This window comes from Lepus europaeus, chromosome 5 (genome assembly GCF_033115175.1).
Source record: "Lepus europaeus isolate LE1 chromosome 5, mLepTim1.pri, whole genome shotgun sequence".
Lineage (NCBI taxonomy): Eukaryota > Metazoa > Chordata > Mammalia > Lagomorpha > Leporidae > Lepus > Lepus europaeus.
The window spans coordinates 38,309,255-38,330,713 of NC_084831.1; the positions used below are offsets into that span (position 1 = coordinate 38,309,255).

The 21,459-nt window shown below is 44.0% G+C and overlaps 1 protein-coding gene across 2 annotated transcripts in view; it reads right to left on the bottom strand.

The window, feature by feature from the left end:
• The window catches only part of EFCAB14 (EF-hand calcium binding domain 14), a 47,898-nt gene that overhangs the window by 21,664 nt on the left and 4,775 nt on the right, over positions 1 to 21,459 (bottom strand). For both annotated transcript variants that reach the window (XM_062191254.1, XM_062191255.1), the window contains exons 3-4: positions 16,767 to 16,912; positions 1,083 to 1,181 (exon numbers count right to left, since the gene is read on the bottom strand). In XM_062191254.1, coding sequence (XP_062047238.1) covers positions 1,083 to 1,181; positions 16,767 to 16,912 — 245 coding nt within the window. The remainder of the gene's footprint in view (positions 1 to 1,082; positions 1,182 to 16,766; positions 16,913 to 21,459) is intronic.

A 21,459-nucleotide genomic window follows, 5' to 3' on the forward strand; every position in this document is an offset into this window, starting at 1 on the left:
CAGGGCTGGGCCATGCAGAAGACAGGAGACAGGAACTCCATCTGGGTCTCCCACATGGGTAGAGCCATCACTTTTCAGAGCCTTCACCATCAGCAGGAAGCTAGATGGGAAGCAGAGGCAGGACTGGCTCCCAGGCACTCTGATATGGGACGTGGGCCTCCTGAGTGACAGTTTGACCTGCTGCACCAGAATGCCTGTCCCCACCAAGGTCCTAGATTTGATGCCTACTGTGTAGGGTTCTCTTATTCCTGAATCCCCTTGTTTCCATTTCCTGATGCAGGGGATGCTGTTCCTTTTGTTCTGGTCAGATGACTCTCTCTTCCTTCCCCTATCTACTTTCCCCACTAAGCTCTGAGGAACCGTGAGTCCCACTCAGCTGGCTGTCCCAGCCTACGGCTTTAGGACTGAATTCTAGGACCAAGTAAACAGAAATTCTGAGCTACTGTTGCCTAGGCCCTGTAGTCTAGTGTAGATTTCTAGGAATGAAGTACTCAGAAGATATGCATGTTCACCTTTACAAAATACTATCAAGTTGTTTTCCACAGTGACCTTTACCAATATACTCCCAGCAGCTGTTTCAAAATTTCTTGTTTCACATCCTTGTCAACACTGAATTTAAAATTTTTCCATTTCCCCAGGCTATTCATTAAAAAACAAACAAACAAACAAACTCTTTCTCAACCATGGAAAACAACAGAGATTTAGAAGTCTCAAGTACAACTGGTCTGCTTTCACAAAGAAATTATGAATGATGTATTGAAATAGATTATCCTTGAAACAAACCCATACATGCTAACCTAAGAGTTCAGCAGAATAATTTTGGGACTGAGAGAACCCAGTGAAAAGGTGTGAATCCATATAAACTACAGGTAAAACAACCTGTTGGATATTAAAGGGCCAACTAATCAGATCAAAATAAAGTTTTTCTGAATTCTTTAAGATACAGTTATATACTCTATCACTGACCTCTTGGAGCAACTAATTACAAATGCCAGGCTTTCAAATTGTAGCTGGTAAGAAGCTTGAATTATCACTTTGTACCACACGTAGGTCAATCACTTAGTACCATACATAGCACTTACCTTCTGAAGTCCCTCCACAGTGGCAGGCAGGCTAATCAAGTCTGCAGCTGACTTAACATTGGCTTTGAGGTGGTTTACTGCAGAAGTCAAGAGAGAAATCTAAAAGGGAAAGAATGCAAGAAAACAATTTGTAGAATACATGCTTTTTTCATAAACTGTATGATGATGTCAAGGTACCCTTGGATTTCATATGGTTCTTTGACCTTGTCTGCTCCCAGGAGCAGAGGCACAATAGTACTCTGGATGAACTTGACATCTGGGGGAAAGCAATAATACTCCTTCTTTCTCTGCCCAATTTTTATGCTAGTGCCAAAGAGGGAAAGGTAAGTATTATTCTTAACTCTAGTCCTGGTAGCTGTAAGGTTCAAAAATCTTAAATTACCCCAAAGATACAGTGATTACTACACAATCCTTCAACAATTGGACAGGAAGAAATCTAATGATCAAGGACCACTTCAAGATTTCATTTGGTAAAATACAACACCTCAGTTATTTAACTGAACTTTTGTTCCTGCCCAAGTGGGAACACACACTATAAAGTAAAAGCCCATCATCACAAAATACAGTCTACAGGAACTGTACCTGGACAACTCGAACAGCATTTTCAACTACTTGGAGATTTGGTTTTGGTTTAATAATGTGATTAATATTTCAAACTCAATAGCTCAACCAAAGCACTACTTTGTACCCTGAAGGGGCTCAATAAATACCCACTGACTCACCGACTGATGCAATGAATGTATTAAAATAGGAATTGAAGCAAAATAAAATGTGGCTTCCCTTCTGCTATTTAGGAGCAGAATTCTAAATAGCTGGACTTCTTCCTTGAATGGGAATGGGGGGAACCTGCATAATGCTCAACTTCAAGCTGCAGAGAGCTTATTCTAATAGGCCCTGTAATGTGGCTCAAACCACTTTTCCAAGATTCTGAGTTCCAAACTGCTTTGCTATCCCAAATTCAAGGATGAGAACATAGATTTACCCCTAGAAATTGTATTCAGGGTGGCTTTGTAGAGAAACCATCAAAGTTTTTGGGCACTTGCTAGAGGCCAAGCACAGCGGGAGGCGCTAGGAGACAGAAGACAACGCACAACTTGGTTCCGTATTTCTTCCTTCAACAAATGTTTGCTGCCTTCCCCGTGTGTGCACTGCTGCAGGCCCTGAGGAGAGAGTGGGAGTCAAGGGCATGAGGTTCTGCTCTCGTGAGCTGACATCCTGGTAGAAGGGACAGTGTAACAAAGAAGAGCGGAATCAGAGAGTGCTAAGTGCTAGCAAAGCATTTGAGTGAGTAGCAGTTTGGTCTGAGGAAGGGGGTCCAGTGAGGAGGTGGGAACTCAGGTTCTCTTCTTCCTCGTCCCTCTTCGGAAGGTAAGTTCAGAGGCTTAAAATCATTTTTCATTCATTCATTAATGTCACATATATTCAGTGAACCCTATTACACCAGGGGTGAACACCAGATATCAGAGGTTACAGGGTTTACATTTTAGCGCAAGGACTGCTATCATCTGACCACAGTGTAGCTCCCAAACTCATGCAGGACTTTAACTGCAGGGTGATGGGTTAGCGGTGGTGGAGGGGGTGGGGGAAGACCTGATCCAATTTCCGTTTTAGGAGGGGGGCTCAGTGGGATGTCCTTAGGTCACTGGGGGCATGACCATGAAGGTAGTTCTCACGAGAAGGTTGGTGACCAAAGCCTAAGTCTGGCCTCGCTGCTCTGTTTCCTGCCTTGCCATGGGATCCTCCTCTGTACACACTCTGCTCTTGCTATCTACCATGCTCTCACCAGACACAGAATAAATGGACTGCAGTCATAAACCATGCACCAAATAAACCTCCTGTCTAAGTAGCCTGCTTTAGGTACTTATTTAGTCATAGTGATAAAAAGTTGACTAATACAATCTTATGTAAGGTAGTAGGAAGTAACAGAAGAAAATCAGATAAGGTGACGTGATAAGATTGACTGGGTAGCTAGTTTAGATCAGATGGCCAGCAAAGGCCTATATAAGGAGATGAACTTTAAACTGAGGTCTAAATGGGAAGGGATTCACCACCAAAGACTGGATGAAATATACTTCAGGGCAGAGGAACCATTAGGGCAAAGGCTCCATTACAGAAAACAGCTTGGCATGTTTAAAAAATACAAATTTATACAGCAGGACTGTGTGTGTGTGTGTGTGTGTGTGTGAGAGAGAGAGAGAGAGAGAGAGAGAGAAATAGAAATTAGTTAGCATTTCTGTTAGTATAACAAAATGCTGTGGACGGCGCCGGCACACCGGGTTCTAGTCCTGGTTGGGGCACCGGATTCTGTCCCAGTTGCCCCTCTTCCAGGCCAGCTCTCTGCTATGGCCCGGGAGTGCTGTGGAGGATGGCCCAAGTGCTTGGGCCCTACACCCGCATGGGAGACCAGGAGAAGCACCTGGCTTCTGGCTTCGGATCTGTGCAATGCGCCGGCCGCGGCGGTCATTGGAGGGTGAACCAATGGCAAAAGGAAGACCTTTCTCTCTGTCTGTCTATTCTGCCTGTCAAAAAAAAAAAAAAAAATGCCTGAGACAGTTAACTTACAAAGAGAAAAGGCTTATGTAGTATTTAGCTCAGTTTTGGAGGATTGAAGTCCAATCGAAATGTTTGGTGAAGTTCCCTCAATGGATGGTGGAGTACAAGTGGAAGAAGTGTCACACGGGATAGAGAGGATGGGCTCAAACTGAGGCCTTTTTTTTTTTTTTTTTTACAGGCAGAGTGGATAGTGAGAGAGACAGAGAGAAAGGTCTTCCCTTTTGCCGTTGGTTCACCCTCCAATGGCAGCTGCGGCCGGCGCATCTCGCTGATCAGGAGCCAGGTGCTTCTCCTGGTCTCCCATGCGGGTGCAGGGCCCAAGCACTTGGGTCATCCTTCACTGCCTTCCCGGGCCATAGCAGACAGCTGGCCTGGAAGAGGGGCAACCGGGATAGAATCCGGCACCCCAACCGGGATTAGAACCCGGTGTGCTGGTGCCGCAAGGTGGAGGATTAGCCTGTTAAGCCACGGCGCCGGCCAAACTGAGGCATTTTTAACAACTGTCTTATAAAACCCACCTTCCTGGGGCATGATTCTAATAACAAAGGATCTCCTATTAGGCACCACTTCTTAAATAATATAATTTAATTAAGTTTCTATACTCTTAGTATCATTAGCTATGACTTTGGGGTTTAAACATCTGCATGAGGGGCTTGACACTGTAGCACAGTGGGTTAAACCACTGCTTGTGACAGTGGCAGCCCATATTGGAGTGCTGGTTTGAATCCCAGCTCCTCTGCTTCCAATCCAGTTTCCTGCTAATGCTCCTAGAAAAGGAACAGATGATGGCCCAAGTACATGTGTGTACTTGGGAGACCTGTAGATGTGGGAGACTGAATGGAGCTCCTGGCTTTGGCTTGCCTCAGCTCTCGTTGTTGTGCCCATTTGAGGAGTGAACCAGTGGATGAAAGATCTCTCTCTCCCCGTCACTCTGCCCTTCAAATACATAAACAAATCTTTAAACATATGCATGAATCTGGGGGGCCAAATCATTCAAATTAGAGAAGAGAAAGAAGTAGGAGGTAAGGCCAAAGATGCAGGAAAGGGTCACGACAAGCAGGCTGAGCCAACTTCAAGGACATGGATTACGTCTGAGGTGCGATGGGAAGAGGTGTGAGCAGGATAATCTGATGAATGGTGATCAACCCACTAGGAAGATTAGTATGGCTGCTCCATGGAAAAGGGGAGAGCAGTAAAAAAGCTGTGTAGGTAGTCTAGACAAAAGATCACAGTGGTTTAGACTTTAGTGGTAGCAGAAGTAGAGATGACACAGGATGTGAAAGGTGAGGAATAGAGAGGAATTAAAGAAAACTCCTAGATCTCTCACCTCAATGATCTTTCAGTATAGCTGAGTGAGAAGTGAGCGCACATTAAAGAAACAATCATTCAATATGATCCTGAGAAAGGGATACTAATAGGCTGAAAGGACAGCTTTACTGAAGAAGGACTCAAATTTTGATGGGCAAGTTTGCAGTTTTTATGTAAAAATAAAGCAAGCAGTCTTTCTAGATTGGAAGGGTGAGGGTGGCACCGGGGAACAGGTGGAGAATAGCAGTATGAATAGGCTCAGGGGTATGTATTCTTCATAGCATTTCTCAAAGTGACAATGATTTATTATTTATGTGAGTCTGATTAAGATTTCTCTCCTCCACCAAGGTCCATGCAGTCAAGGCCAGTATCTGTTTTACTTTCCACAATAACGTTGTCTAGTACAAAGATAGGCACTGAATAAGCAGTTACTGAATGAATAAATGAGAATAAACACCAGGTCTGGGATGGGCATTGAGAAGCAGAGGGAGGCCAGAGGGAGGAAATAAGGCTACATAAGTAGTGAACTTATTTTTCTCATCAGTAAAATGGGTATAATAACTGTTTGACAACCATCTCAAGGGGTGTGTAAAGTTTAAAAATATGTCTATAAATTCTTTCATAGTACTCCCTTGAAGAGTTGAAAACAAATTCCTTTCCTCTTGAATTGGGTTTGGGCCTGGACTAAAATGACTTGTTTCTAAAGAGCAGAATAAAGTGGAAGCTGACAACTGGCAACTTAGGAAAGAGGTCACAAAAGGCACCTGGCTGCCTCTCTGCTCTCTCTCTTGGATCACACACTCTGGGAAAGCTGGCTGCCATGTGGTAAGAACACTCAAGTAGACCCGTGTTGAAGCCTAGGCTGGGAGACACTAAGACCTCCTGCTCACCAGTGAGGCCTCTCCAGCTACAGTTAAGCCTTCAGCTGATGAGGCCTCTGGCTGGCAGCTATAAGCTTGGAGATCCTCCCCAGAACCACTCTGCTCAGCTGCTCCCAAATTCTTGGTGCGCAGCCAACTGTTGAATAATAAATGTTTGTAGTTTTAAGCCACTACAGTTTGGGACAATATGTAACCCAGCAACAGATAACCACAGTAGGTTATGAAAATTAAATGACGTAAGTAACTAAGGTTCGAAGCATGGTACATGGTATAAACAAAATATCAAATCAGTGATAGCTCTTTACTAGTGAAATTCAGTAAGGCTTAAACAGTAACAAATTCAGTAAGACATAATTCTAAGAGCTTCAAAATCTTCAAACTAATCAACAGCATTCTAACTCTACTCACTTAAAAACAAAATCTGTGAGAAACCTCAGCCTACAGGGGGATTCAGCAAAATGTAAATCTGCAAAGCAGGGCTGGGACTGGGGAACGTCCAGCCCACGGGCCACATTCATAGTCTGGTCTTGCCCAAGCAACCACAGGCAAAACTTGAAATTCGAAAGATCGAGAACAGGCTAATTTCTAAGCTGCTAATTTTGTATGGCCTGAGAATGATATTATAAATGTCCAAATGGCCCTTTGCAGAAACAATGTTCTCCACTCCTGCTGAACGGCAGAGATTAAATGGAAGTTTTTCACTCGTGCCTTTAGAAACAACAAAAACTAAACAAAACAAACAAGTAAAAATGAGGTTTGAAAAGAACATAAGGAAACAGGTATTCTCATGCTTTAATTACAGAAGCCTTGTTAGAAGGTTATCTAGGACTATTTGTCAAAATCTGAAAGGTTTGTATCCTTTAATTAAGCATTTCCAGAAATCTATCCTAAAGATTACTTGCTCAGGTGCACAAAGATGTATGCATAAGGATATTCACTTCTTCCTTATTTGCAATGGCAAAACATTGGGAACAATTTAAATGCTCAAGACTAAGGATATAGATATATGCAACGAACAAAGCAAGTTGTAAAACAATACACGTTGAATAACTCCATTTATTTACACACACACATAGCCATAAGCTAATAAAAGCGATTATGGTTTTGTAAACATAAAGGAAGCAGACTGGAAGGACGTGGGTCATATTATTGACAGTGGACACCGAAGGTGACAGGGAGTACTAGGCATACGTGTGTGATGGGGCCACAAACAGATGACTGAAGGGGAATTTTCATAGGCGTTCTATATGTATTTTATTGTTTAATAAGCCTTTTATAAGAATACATTCATGAGGCCAGTGCAGCAGTTAAAGCCGCAGCCTGCAGCGCCAGCATCCCATATGGGTGCCAGTTCGAGCCCTGGCTGCTCCTCTTCCTATCCAGCTCTCTGCTATGGCCTGGGAAAGCAGTAGAAGATGGCCCAAGTCCTTGGGCCCCTGTGTCCACGTGGGAGACCCAAAAGAAGCTCCTGGCTTTGGATCAGCTCAGCTCTGGCCACTGCGGTCATTTGGGGAGTTAACCAGCGGATGGAAGACCTTTCTCTCTCTCTGGATCTACCTCTCTCTGTAACTCTGTCTTTCAAATAAATAAATCTTAAAAAAAAAAAAATACATTCAACAAGATAATTAGCAAATTTAAAAAGAAGACAAAAGTTGAAAGAGAAATATACACAAAGGAAAAAGCCATCACTAACTCTGGAAGGGTCTGAATGGTTTCTTCGGCTGGCCAAGAATTACTCCCATGCCCTTCTCTGGACCTTCCAGTGTCATCTTAATGTGCTCTACCATAAGGTGCTTAGAAGAGTCCCTCCTCCAGGTATATTTACTCAGTACCCCAAAGCATGTACACAGCTGGCTCAAAACAAGTTTGATGGGCAAGAATAGTTATTCCAGATGCCCTATCAATTATGTGGTTACCTTTCAACCATGTGAAGGAACAAACTCCTACTGACAACTGGCCAGATTTTAAAGGGACAATAAATTGTGCCCTGTGTAAGCTGATCTGGGTAGAAACTGTTTCTCCACGTTCTGCAATGTTCTGTGTCTACAGCAGAGCTCACTGCTACTAATGAGAAGCATCTCAGGAATGGTAATGGCCTCAGCAAAGTCTAGTGTGGCTGGGTGGCAGCTCCCAAACCAGAGAAGCAGCTGAAAGTTGATGCAAGCAGAGTGAGGCGAGGAACTGTTCCAGTCTCCCCAGGACGCAAAGGCCACAAGTCTAGGGCAGGGGTGGAGAACGTCCAGCCTGAGGGCCGCGGAAGGCCTGCAAAACCATTTGGTCTGGCTTTGCCAAGGCAACCAGGCAGGACCTGAAATGCAATAAATCTACAGCAGGCTACTTTTGAAGTTGATAATTTCATACGGCCTGCAAATGATGTTAAAAATACCCAAATGGCCCTGGGCAGAAAAGGTTCCAGATCCCTAGCCTAGAGTATCGGCTGCCTCACTGGAAGAATACACTCCAAAGAGCGGGCTATTAACTCTCCATTATGTAACCCAACTTCTCACTCACATATCACACGTATCACTAGGACTCAGCCATATTCCCATAACTACAAAGCCGGATTCCACCTTTCAGCATTCCTCTCTTTACAGGAGTAAGGCTTGAATCTGTGGAAAATTACAGCAAAGCTACGTGCGTAACCAGAATGAAGAGCTGTCTTTGGAAATGCTCTGGCCTTTCAGAGGTACATTCCAGAATGTCAGATTGGATTCAGGCACTATGGCACTGATTGTTAAGTCACGTTTGGCAGATGGGCATTGTGGTACAGGGGTTAAGCCACTGCCTGGAACACCCACATCCCCTATCAGCATGCTTGCCACACCGGAGTACCTGTTTTGATTACTGGCCACTCCTTATTGCTGCTCTAGCTTCTGCTTCCTGCTAATGAACCTGGGAGGCACTGGAAGATGGCCTTCACACCTAGGTTCCTGCCACCCATGTGGGAGACCTAGATGGAGTTCCTGGCTCCTGGCTTTGGCCTGGCCTAACCCTTGTTGTTGTGGGCCTCTGGGAGTAAACCAGCAGTTGGAAGATCTCTGTCTTACAAATAAATAAATAAATAAATAAATAAATTTTTAAAAAGTTACACTTTGAATTCAGAGTCTACAGAGTTGAATAGCAACCATTAAGAAAAAAAAAAAAATCCAAATTCTAGCCAAAGGATGAGTCATGACTTTTATGCATATTATATGACTTTTCATTAGCAAAATTTAAAATAGCTACTGTAGGCCACTTGTTTAATAGCTCATTTTATAGTACAATGCTGGAATGCTGCTTTTTTTTTTTTTTGCTTTGGGGTTAAAATTCAAATGTTCCTTAAATAGTAAAGAAGAAAGTTACTAAAACAGACAATAAATGATAAATGACGATGCTCCTTTTTTTGCTCTTTTTTTTTTCTGACAGGCAGTTAGACAGTGAGAGAGAGAGAGAAAGGTCTTCCTTTTCCATTGGTTCACCCCCCCCCCCCCCAAATGGCCACTGTGGCCGGCGCGCTGTGACCGGCGCACCGTGCTGATCCGAAGCCAGGAGCCAGGTACTTCTGGTCTCCCATGCGGGTACAGGGCCCAAGGACTTGGGCCATCCTCCACTGCACTCCCAGGCCACAGCAGAGAGCTGGACTGGAAGAGGAGCAACTGGCACAGAATCTGGCGCCCCGACATAGACTAGAACCCGGTGTGCTGGCGCCACAGGCAGAGGATTAGCCTATTGAGCCACGGCATTGGCCATGATGATGCTCCTTAGTAGAGACTTGACAACCTATAATTCCAGCTTTACCTACTGAATCTTGCAGGGGATGTATTAAGCCAGGAGGTAGAATGGGAAACTAGAAAGAAAACAGGCTCCCAGGTCTTGAATATTTCCATGCTAGCATTGCTACAAAACTCTGTGACCTTGGGCAAACTACTTAACCTCCTTGAGCCTCAGTTTATTTATCTGTGAAAAGGAGTTAGCACTTCCTACCTTCTAGGTCTACAGAAACAAAAAAGAAAATCACCTTTGTAGCGTATCTAAGAGTGGCCTGCACAAAGGCAGCACTCATGAATGGCAGTTATTATCTTTTTTTTTTTTTTTTAATTTTTGACAGGCAGAGTGGACAGTGAGAGAGAGAGACAGAGAGAAAGGTCTTCCTTTTTTGCCGTTGGTTCACCCTCCAATGGCCGCCGCGGTAGCGCGCTGCGGCCGGCGCACCGCGCTGTTCCGATGGCAGGAGCCAGGTGCTTCTCCTGGTCTCCCATGGGGTGCAGAGCCCAAACACTTGGGCCATCCTCCACTGCACTCCCTGGCCACAGCAGAGAGCTGGCCTGGAAGAGGGGCAACCGGGACAGGATCGGTGCCCCGACCGGGACTAGAACCCGGTGTGCCGGCACCGCAAGGCGGAGGATTAGCCTGTTGAGCCACGGCGCCGGCGGCAGTTATTATCTTCATCACCATCATCACCAAGGTCATCCTCATCATCGCACTTAAGGCTCACAGTAAAAAGCAAGCAACTGTGTGACAAGGTCTCTGGACTGGTGCTTCAGGAGCCATGGAGAGGGTCCCAGAAGGGCACTCACCGACATTCTTTTGACCTGGCTCTTGCTGACTCACCTTCACCTCTGGCCTCTTTCCAGCAAACCTGAGCTATTGTGAACAGCTAAAGTTCCCTTCAGAACATCACACACTGTATTTTCACTCATTTAGCACATGCAGTAGATTCTTGTTATTAGTGGTACTTATGTTTCCAAAAAGTTGCAGAAAACACTGAAATTAGTGAATACTGACCCACTGCTCCTAGGGGAAATACAGGGTTGGGTTCCTCTAAGCCCTTCAGTCACAACATCGTTGCCAACAGATCAATATAATACACAATCTTGTTTTATGTGTGTTTCTGTTTAGATGTCTTAATGCATATCACTGACTAACACCGAGCTCACAGCCAGCAGCACTGTCACTCAATGATAAAGGTAGCCTATCTAACACGTATATTTTCTCCACAAGGCACAACATGGTCTCCTTGCACTTGGGAACAGTAGGTAGCATGTTAGCACTGTGCCTAGGGGACATTTTAAATGGTGAAACAAACAAAAAAAGCACAAAAATGTGAAAAATGTGGCACTAAACCTACTGGAAAAAAGACGCTTATTTACAGTCTGAGAGCTGAAATAAAACTATAACGCGCTGCCTTGTCCGGCCTCAGCTGCAAAAATGTGTGTTGGGTGACTGAAGAATTTCAACACTGCACATGTTGGGGAATGGTTACAAAAGCACAAGTACAGACTTTGGGGTCACAAATACATTTTAGTAAGTTGGCAAGTTCACAAGTTATGAGAATCAACTGCACTGTGTTTTACCTAGAATACCCTTCTCTCTTTCTTCAGAATCTACCTGGCTAATTCCCATTTGCCCTTCAGACTCAGCTCAAGATCTCTGGGAAACCTCATGTGATCACAGTCTGAGTTAGATGGGTATTTTAAAATTTTCTAATGGTATTCATTTGGACCTGTTTCTCATTGTTTATCAGGGTGTTCTACAACTATTTTTTTTCCACCTCTCCCATGTGACTGTAATATCCCTAAGCGAAGGAATCTACTATGGTCTGAATGTGTCCCCCTAAATTTGAGAGGTGAGGAGGGGGAGAGGGAGGGAGACAGACACACACACAACACTCCCAGCTACTGACTCAATTCCCAAATGCCCACAGCAGCCGGGGCAGGGCTGGGCTCCTAAGCAGGCGGTAGGAACTCAGTCACCTGAGCCATCACTGCTGTCTCCCAGGGTTTGCATTAGTGGAAGCTGGAGTCAGAAGCCAGAGCTGGGAAGCAAACTGAAGTTCGCTGATGTGGGACATGGGTTCTTAACTACTAGGACACATGCCTGTTCCCCGCTGAATTCCTATGTTGAAACCTAATCCCCAAAGTGGTGGTAGTAAGAGGTGTAGCCAGTGGAAGGTGACTTAGGAGAGCTCCACCCTCAGGGATGGGAGTGGCCTTATAAAAGAGGTCCAAGGAGCTTGTTGTTATTGCCACGTGAGGATGCAGCAAGAAGTCACCATGTATGAAGCAGAGGACCAGGCTGGCACTCTGATCCTGGACTTCTCAACAGCCAGAACTATGAGCAATTTCTGTTGTTTCTAAGTTATCCAGTCTAAGGCGTTTTGTTTTAGCACTCTGAGTATAGTAAGACGGAATCCAACACCTAGCTCCACAAAAACAGCTCAATAAACAGTTGAACGAAAGGTCTTCAAACAGGGAGGAGACTTCCTATAAGGGTCAGGAGGCAGTGAGTATAAAATCAAATTTTCATGAATAAAGCAAAAAAAAAAAGATTTAAACTACTAAAGATTTTTTATTTATATGTATATTTTAAAAATATTTATTTGAAAGGGAGATGGGAGAAAGAAAGAGACAGAAACAAAGACAGTATGGGAGGAGGGGGAGAAGGGGAGGAAAGAAGGAGAGAGAAACAGAGGGAGAGACTGATCGATTGATCTTCCATTTGCTGGTTCACTCCCCAAATGGTCACAACGGCTAGGGCTGGTTTAGGACAAAGCAAGGAGCCCAGAGCACCATCCAGGTCTCCCATGTGGTAGCAGGGATCCAAGAACTTGAGTCATCCTCTGCTGCTTTCCCAGATACACCAGCAGGAAGCTGGGTCAGAAGCAAAGCAGCAGAGACTAGCACTCCCAGATGGGATGCTGGCGTTGTAGGTGGCAGCTTAGCCCACTGCGCCACAATGCTAGCCCCTAAACTACTAAAGATTTTTGAAGGCAAAATTTGACTTTAACTTTTTCAAACTGATAGATTTTTATTTTTCAATCTACATTAACTTTTATTCACATTATAATAAGCATAGTTACTATTAAGAGATATAACGCATTTTCTTACTGTTTAAGCTGCTTTGAATTGCTTTAAAAATTGCCACTAAAGGCCGGTGCCATGGCTTGACAGGCTAATCCTCCGCCTTGCAGCGCAGGCACTCCGGGTTCTAGTCCCAGTTGGGGCACCGGATTCTATCCCGGTTGCCCCTCTTCCAGGCCAGCTCTCTGCTATGGCCTGGGAAGGCAGTGGAGGATGGCTCAAGTGCTTGGCCCCTGCACCCGCATGGGAGACCAGGAGAAGCACCTGGCTCCTGGCTTCGGATCAGCGAGATGCGCCGGCCGCAGCGGCCATTGGAGGGTGAACCAACGGCAAAAAGGAAGACCTTTCTCTCTGTCTCTCTCTCTCTCACTATCCACTCTGTCAAAAAATAAAAAAAATTAAAAAAAAAAAAATTGCCACTAAAAGCACCTTAATTGACAGTTACATTTAGATACAGAAACGTGGTTAAATATTAATCTTATTATCATATTTATTTTGCTTTAGGACCAATGCCTCTTATATGAACAGAACATCAGAGATGTCGAATAGTTTGGGAAAGCTGCTAAGACAGAAAGCGCTCTGTCTCCTCTGGGAACAACCCAAGGCTCCGCTTCACTACCAGCTGCCTTCCAGGGCTCATGCTGCAGAGAATTCCTCTGTGTCAGGCTGGCTTTGTCAGTGAGCCCCAGGGCCCCTGAAGATATAATGGAAGCTAATGTGGAAAGTTTCAGTCTTCCCCCGTTTCATATAGAAAGCTCTAGGACTGGAGTAAACTCTATATACCTGTCACCTTCCTAGGTACCTCTTTTTTTTTTTTTTTTTTAATAATGGTCATACCAAAATAAAATGATTCTTTCATGAGAATTCAGAGATCATGATATGTGCCAAAGATTTGAAAATCTGTGTCTTCTAGACCAAGTACCAATTTCCGTTTTGACTCTTTCCATAACTTCAGTTTCTAAGATGGAGATGGGAAATGAATAGCTGACATTGCTTCTTCATGCTAATCATCTCATCCTTATCTCAGGACGGTAACTCCATGACTGGCTATCTACACACAGCCCTAGAAAGATGTTAATTATCCCTTAGTGCTTTTTTTTTTTGAAAGGCAGAGTGGATAGAGAGAGAGAGAGAGAGAGAAAGGTCTTCCTTTTGTCGTTGGTTCACCCTGCAATGGCCGCTGCGGCCAGTGCACTGCGCTGATCCGAAGCCAGGAGCCAGGTGCTTCTCCTGGTCTCCCATGGGGTGAAGGGCCCAAGCACTTGGGCCATCCTCTACTGCACTCCCGGGCCACAGCAGAGAGCTGGCCTGGAAGAGGGGCAACCGGGGCAGAATCTGGCGCCCTGACCGGGACTAGAACCTGGTGTGCCGGCGCCGCAGGAGGAGGATTAGCCTATGAACCATGGCACCAGCCGTCCCTTAGTGCTTTAATGTGGTCCACTTTCAACTGATGTAATCTCTGGCCAAACTGCTCATTTGCTGTATGAATGTAACCAAGGCCAGCTTATTCTATTTCTTTCAGCAAAAATGGAGTGATTGTCTGTTTTTCCCTCATTACTGAGGGTCCAAGGATAAATGATAACTAGTAAATACTATCAATTATTTCATGAAAAATTTTAAAAAGATTTGTTCATTTATTTTATTTGAAAGATAGAGTATCAGAGAGAGTGAGAGGTAAGGGGAAACCAGCCAAGGAAGGGTAAGCCCTAAGCTGGAAGCCAGGAACTCCATCCTGGTCTCTCTCATGGGTGGCTGGGAACTGAGCACTTGGGCCATCCTCCGCTGCCTTCCCAAGCACATTAGAAGGGATCTGGATCAGAAGTGGAGCAGCTGGGACTCAATTGGCACTCACATATGGGATGCTGGCTTCACAAGCAGCAGCTTCACCTACTGTGCCATAACACTGTACCCTATTTCATGACTAATTAAGAAAAATGAGATATAACTGAGTAGAAAAAATATAATGAGGCATCATATATATTAAGGGTGAGCTACTGTTTACAGAAACTTTTATTTCAGTTACATATAGTGCCTTAGTTTGTTTTCTTAGTGCTGTTTAATTGAACACCACAGCCTGAATAAAAAATAGAAACTTATTTAGCTCACAGTTTTGGAGGCTGGGAAGTCCAAGAGCATGGTGCCAGCATCTGGCAAGGGCCTCCTTGCTGCATGATACCACAGCAGAAGGCATCACGTGATGACAGTTATGTGCCAGCTCAGGTCTCTTAGCCCCTTCTTATCAAGCTGCCAGTGGCATCATGGGGCCCTGCTCTCATGACTTCACATCTAATCCTATTACCCCCCAAAGACCCCCAACTCCAAATACCACTAACACATGAATTTGGGGATTAAATTTCTAACACATGGTGGCTGGCAGTGTGGCACAGAAGGTTAAGCTGCTACCTATGATGCCAGCTTCCCTTGTAAGCATCAGTTTCAGTCCCAGCTGCTCTGCTTTCAATCCAGCTCCCGGCTAAAGTGCTTGGGAAAGCAGCAGAAGACGGCCAAGTGCTTGGGCCCCTATCATGCCTGAGGGAAATCCAGATGGAGTTCTAGATTCCTGCCTTCGATCTGGCCCAGCCTTGGCCACTGCAGCCATTTGAGGAATGAATCAGCAGATGAAGACGGATCTCTCTCTCTCTTTCTCTCTGTAACTCTGCCTTTCAAATAAATAAAATAAATCTTAAAAAAAAATTCCAACACATGCCATTTTGGGGACACACTGAAATCACAGCATACAGGTATGTATGTGTTTGCTGAGTAACGGTATTCACTGCCCCATGCCACTGATCTTTGGTGTTAGAGGCTAACCTGCTCCACTCCCAGACCCCTGCTAAAAGGCACAGCTTCAGAAATGCTCTCCAGTACTTTCTCCTAGCACAGTGCTCCCTGCCTTCGCTCCTCCTGAACTCCGTGGCTCCACTCTGAAAAAGAGAATAGCCTCTTACTCCCAACAAAGAGGAGGTATATATTTTGAAGCACTTCACATGTGCACTACTCATTTGGCAATTAAGTCTCCTTTTCAATGCACATCCTTTCCTAACCTAAGTGGAAAACCTGAAGACAAGGGCTACAGTTGTCCAGTGATAACTATAGCACCATTATATGTGTAAGATGCTTAGAAAACATCCTTAGAGTAAGCCCTTTTGCTCTGGCAGAGTCCCTGTTTTATCAATGCCTACTAAGTTCTGGGTAGTGTAGGCACTGGAAATGTTTATCCTCTAGGCTTGCTTGCCTGGTAACATATTTAACCAACTCCATCACCCACTCTTAAGCTAGAACAATTATCATTAGCTGTTAACGGTTCAGATCCGTTTTAAGTGCATGGTACTACAATTCAAGCTGCATCTGTAAAAAAAAAGTTTTTTTTTTGACAGGCAGAGTGAGACAGTGAGAGAGAGAGAGAGAGAGAGAGAGAGAGAGAGAGAGAGAAAGGTCTTCCTTTTTCCGTTGGTTCACCCCCCAAGTGGCCACTACAGTTGGCGTTTTGCAGCCAGCACGCTGCGCTGATCCAAAGCCAGGAGCCAGGTGCTTCTCCTGGTCTCCCATGCGAGTGCAGGGCCCAAGCACTTGGGCCATCCTCCACTGCACTCCCAGGCCACAGCAGAGAGCTGGACTGGAAGAAGAGCAACCAGGACAGAATCTGACACCCCGAACGGGACTAGAACCCGGTGTGCCGGCGCCACAGGCAGAGGATTAGCCTATTGAGCCGCGGCACCGGCACGCTGCATCTGTAAATTTGTAAACTCTATTAAACAAAGTAAGCTCTCATTATCTAACAAAAAAGAGGCTGTCCATGTTTCTTGGGGGTTATGTAACACTCCTTTCTGCTCCACAGAAAAAGCTATCTCAAGAATTTCCAACTTCCTCTAAACTAGTCTACTTGGTGGAACTCTGTTCCTTTGAAAAAAATGTTAACATTTTAAGTATTTGGTAAATGCACGACCATTACCTATTTTAACATGTTGAGATCACAATATGAAAAATTCCAGCTTAAAAAGCAAAACCTGAAGTAAATCCCCTGTATTTAGAAATGTATGCAAAACAAATAACCAACATAAATATTGAAAGCTTACACAGAAATAAAATCACACTTTTGCTACCTGCTTATTCATTTCTGTGATGTTCATCCAGACTTTGTTTAAGCCCAGCTCTCCAGATTCAATCTTTTCAAGTTGTTTTTGCTTGCTGAGTAGGTCTTCGTTAAGTTTGGGGATTTCTTGAAATGAACTTTTCTGATTAGATTCCACTAAAGGTAAAAACAAGAACAATTACAAATAGTCACAAAGTTTCTCCTGGCCTCAAGATGAAAAGCTGATCAAATGTAGGAAAGAAGATGGCTTAATAAATCTAATTCTGGGAAGATAATGATTGAATTCACATCTCTCAACTACACTGTCCTTTTATTATGTAACATGTACTTTTTAACCCTAAAGCTCCATTCTAACTGGGGCTAGTTTATCCCTGGCAAGGCAAGGCGACTTTTAAAGGTGAGGTGAGGGGCAGGCACTGGGCAAAGCAGTTAAGACCCTGCTTGGGATGCCTGCATCCCGTATCACAGTGCCTGAGTGTGACTCCAGCAGTTGAGTCCCTAATACCCACATGGGATACCTGGACTGAAGTTCCAGCTCCTAGCTTTGGCTTGGCCCAGCCCTGGTTACTGCACTTATTTGGGGAGTGAACCATTGGATGGAAGATTGCTCCTTCTCCCTTCCAAAAAAATAAAATAAATCTTTTTTTTAAAATTTTTTTATTTTTTGACAGGCAGAGTGGACAGTGAGAGAGAGACAGAGGGAAAGGTCTTCCTTTTTTGCCGTTGGTTCACCCTCCAATGGCTGCCGCGGTAGGCGCGCTGCGGCCGGCGCACCGCGTTGATCCAATGGCAGGAGCCAGGTGCTTCTCCTGGTCTCCCATGGGGTGCAGGGCCCAAGCACTTGGGCCATCCTCTACTGCACTCCCTGGCCACAGCAGAGAGCTGGCCTGGAAGAGGGGCAACCGGGACAGGATCGGTTCCCCGACCGGGACTAGAACCTGGTGTGCCGGCGCCGCAAGGCGGAGGACTAGCCTAGTGAGCCGCGGCGCCGGCAATAAAATAAATCTTAAAAAAAAATCTTATGGTTGCCCCTCTTCCAGGCCAGCTCTCTGCTGTGGCCAGGGAGTGCAGTGGAGGATGGCCCAAGTCCTTGGGCCCTGCACCCCATGGGAGACCAGGAGAAGCACCTGGCTCCTGCCATCGGATCAGCGCGGTGCGCCGGCCGCAGTGCGCTACCGCGGCGGCCATTGGAGGGTGAACCAACGGCAAAAAGGAAGACCTTTCTCTCTGTCTCTCTCTCTCACTATCCACTCTGCCTGTCCAAAAAAAAAAAAAAAAAATCTTAAATCACCCAAGAGGTCAAGATGAAACAGAACATAAAGCAGTATGCCGGGGGAAGTACAGCATGGTATCTGGCTTTTCTTTAGGAAACAGCATCTTAGAGATTTGTCAGCCTGAAGAAAGAGGTCTGAAAGAATGCTTTCTCTTAAGACAGAAATATAGTATTGATAAGGTCTGGCTCTCCAGAATAAAAATTTAACTTTCTTCTTTTTTTAAAGCTATAGACTGTCTGATTATCTGTTATGCTTTCTTTTAAAGCAAATACTGGCAACAGTAATGATATAAAACAATTAATTAAAATGTAAGCTCCAAGACCTTGTTTTACTTATTTCTGTATGGTCAGCACTTAGCGTACCTGGTACATTTTAGGCATTCAATAAATATTTATTACTGGAATAAATTTGGTCTTTGTTTACCTCCCAACCATATTCTCATTACCTTATCTATCTCTTCAACCTAACAAGGAAAATTCAACAAATAAAAAAACCAAAACAAATACACTGAACAACAACAGGCCCCTCACAGAATTAGGGATGGTAGTGGTAACCTTAATTCAAGCAGGCCCACTATATGGAAATTCAGAATAATTCAAAGAAGTTAGATATTTGTATTCATTTTTCAAACATACATGCCAAAGGATTTCATTTTAAGCAAGAGACTTCCCAAAGTACTCTTAATGCAGCATTTGATTTATATATGGTTTGCAGGAATATATCCATTTCACCATGTAAGAACATTTTAATACTCTAAACTAATGGAGGTTCTAGTATTTCACTGAATTTCTTAACATTTTCAGCTAAGTTGTAAAGAAAAATCCATCCCATGAATGCCTGCCATACTTAGGTGGTCAAACATTCCACAAGGGGAACAGTCTCTTTCTCTCTGTTGTCTACATGCATTAAGTAGGAGGCAAAAGTGGTGGAGGAAATAAGACAAACACATAAATAACGTGTTACAACTAACATATAAAGTTGATAAGCTCTGCAAACACTTCAGGTCCTGAGGACTGTATGAGCCAGTGGGGATCACAGTCATGATCTGATTTGGGACTTTTTAGAAGAGACAAGCCACGCAGGCACTCTGATTACATGAATGGGAGGAAGTGTAGTGAACAATGTATGATTACTAATTCATGTTTTTCCAACAAAGAAAGCGGCTCATTTAAAATTTAGCATGCAGGGGCCGACACTGCGGCACACTAGGTTAATCCTCTGCCTGTGGCACCAGCATTCCATACGGGCGCCGGTTCTAGTGTCAGTTGCTCCTCTTCTGATCCAGCTCTCTACTACGGCCTGGGAAAGTAGTAGAAGATGGCCCAAGCGCTTGGGTCCTGGCACCTACGTGAGATACCTGGAAGAAGCCCTTGGCTCCTGGCTTTGGATTTGCTCAGCTCCTGCCGTTGTGGCCATTTGAGGAGTGAACCAGTGGATGGAAGACCTTTCTCTCTGCCTCTCAGATAAATAAATCTTGAAAAAAATTTAGCATGTTAATACTCAAAAGAATTTACCTGGTTCTTTTGATTTCCTATCTTTAAGATCATAAAATGGGATTTTCGGCATATACCCTTCAAACAGGATGTATACAGTGCCATTGGTAATATTTTGTATTTACATAGTATCTTTATAGTTTGCAAGAAACTTCTGTGTAATTATTCATCAGCTTGTTATAGAGACCCTACCGTGTGCTCAGACTTGGGTATACTGCCTTTGGCACCAGTGTATACAAAAGACTGAAGCTTTCGGTCTGGTGGGGAGCGAGGAGTGGTCACAGAATTACTACACAGTGTGACAGATGTTTGTAATACAGAAATGCTCAAAGCACTTCGGTAGTACAAATATGTTTTATGTTTTATAGATGGAAAAATGAAGACTCAGAAAGAATAAGTGACTTGTTCAAATTTTACAGCTAGTAATAAGAAGCCAGGATTCAAACAGTCAAACCTATTCCTAGGACCAGTACTCTCTCTACTCGACTCTGGATGCCACAGACATTCATTCACACCCTAGTGCTGCATTAGCACAGGACCATTTGTAAGTTTTGTACTAAGTGACAAAACCATTACATGGCCTGGATGGTCATAAAAAGAGCTGCTTGGTTTAATACTTTCCTTCTCTTGCAAATTCTTTTTCTTGACTCTAGCATTTCTTAGTTGAATGACAACAGAGGGATGACTGGGACTAGAATCTTCCTTGGAATAACTGTGGAGGTCTTCTGAAGTCCCTGTTCTGGAAAGAGAATACTGAGCCAAGAGTTTCAAGGCCTGCCAGGACTTTTAGCTTAAGGATCAAGTTACCCATTGACCATAAAGAAAAATGCCAAAGCTAACTGCTTTGTTTTCTGTTTCAGACATTTTAGGAATTCCTCTTTCTTTCCTCCTGAGTGTCTTGGAAAATGTACTGAAATAAAGAAGCGGCAGCTCTGAATTTCTCAAAAGGTATTAAAGATAGACAAGTAGGTGGTCTTAGATTTTGAGTCAGTGAATCCCTCTGTCTTCTTGAAAAACAAGAAATAAAAATTAACCCATTGAAATGTATTTAAAGTAGAAGCATATTTCAAAGAAAGATTACTTAAGCTTACCAAGACTGACCTCATTTAGTCAAGAAAATTGATTTTTACAAAAATCTTGGGCAAAGAGGCAACAGCGGTTCAGCCTGACTGACTGCTTTAGGCCCCATCCCCTGCTCTCCCTCAGGAAGCTCTGTTCTGACATTCCAGATGCTGGCGTTTCTATTGTAGCAAATCAAAGCCAACAAAAAACTGGACTGACAATGCCAGATCTGCTTCATTCAGACAAAAGCAGCCAGGATCTCAGGAGAAACTGCTCAGTGGCAGAAAGCAGGCTCCACGGCCCATGGTCTAATTCTTGAAATCTCCTTAGTATTACCAGTAATTGGTATTAACAAGTGTTCAGTAAATATCTGTTGACTGATTGTCGGACTATTAAATGTACATTTTAAATATGCATTTTCAAACAAAGAAATTCCCTGAAAAGCTCAGCTAAGGTATAGATTACATAGGTATCCTATAACCACAGGAACAGAGCACTGAGAAAGGAATCCCTGGAGGGCAGAACTAAAGCAATCTTTGAAACTCATAACCATATAATAGTTACATCTGATTAAGACAAGCTACAGTCCAAGCCTAGGAAGCACAATTATGGAGAGTTGATGGCACATATATGTGTCTTCAGTGGTTATTTATGGCTACATATTATTTCTGAGAACCTCATTTCCAAGTTATGATTACTACCTAAACACAAAGAAAACACTGGTTTTAAAAACACTTTACAAAGGTCAGTGCTGTGGTGTAGCAGGTTAAAGCCTCAGCCTGCAGTGCTGGATCCCCATATGGGTGCCGATTGGAGTCCCAGGTGCTCCACTTCTGTTCCAGCTCTCTGCTATGGCCTGGGAAAGCAGCAGAAG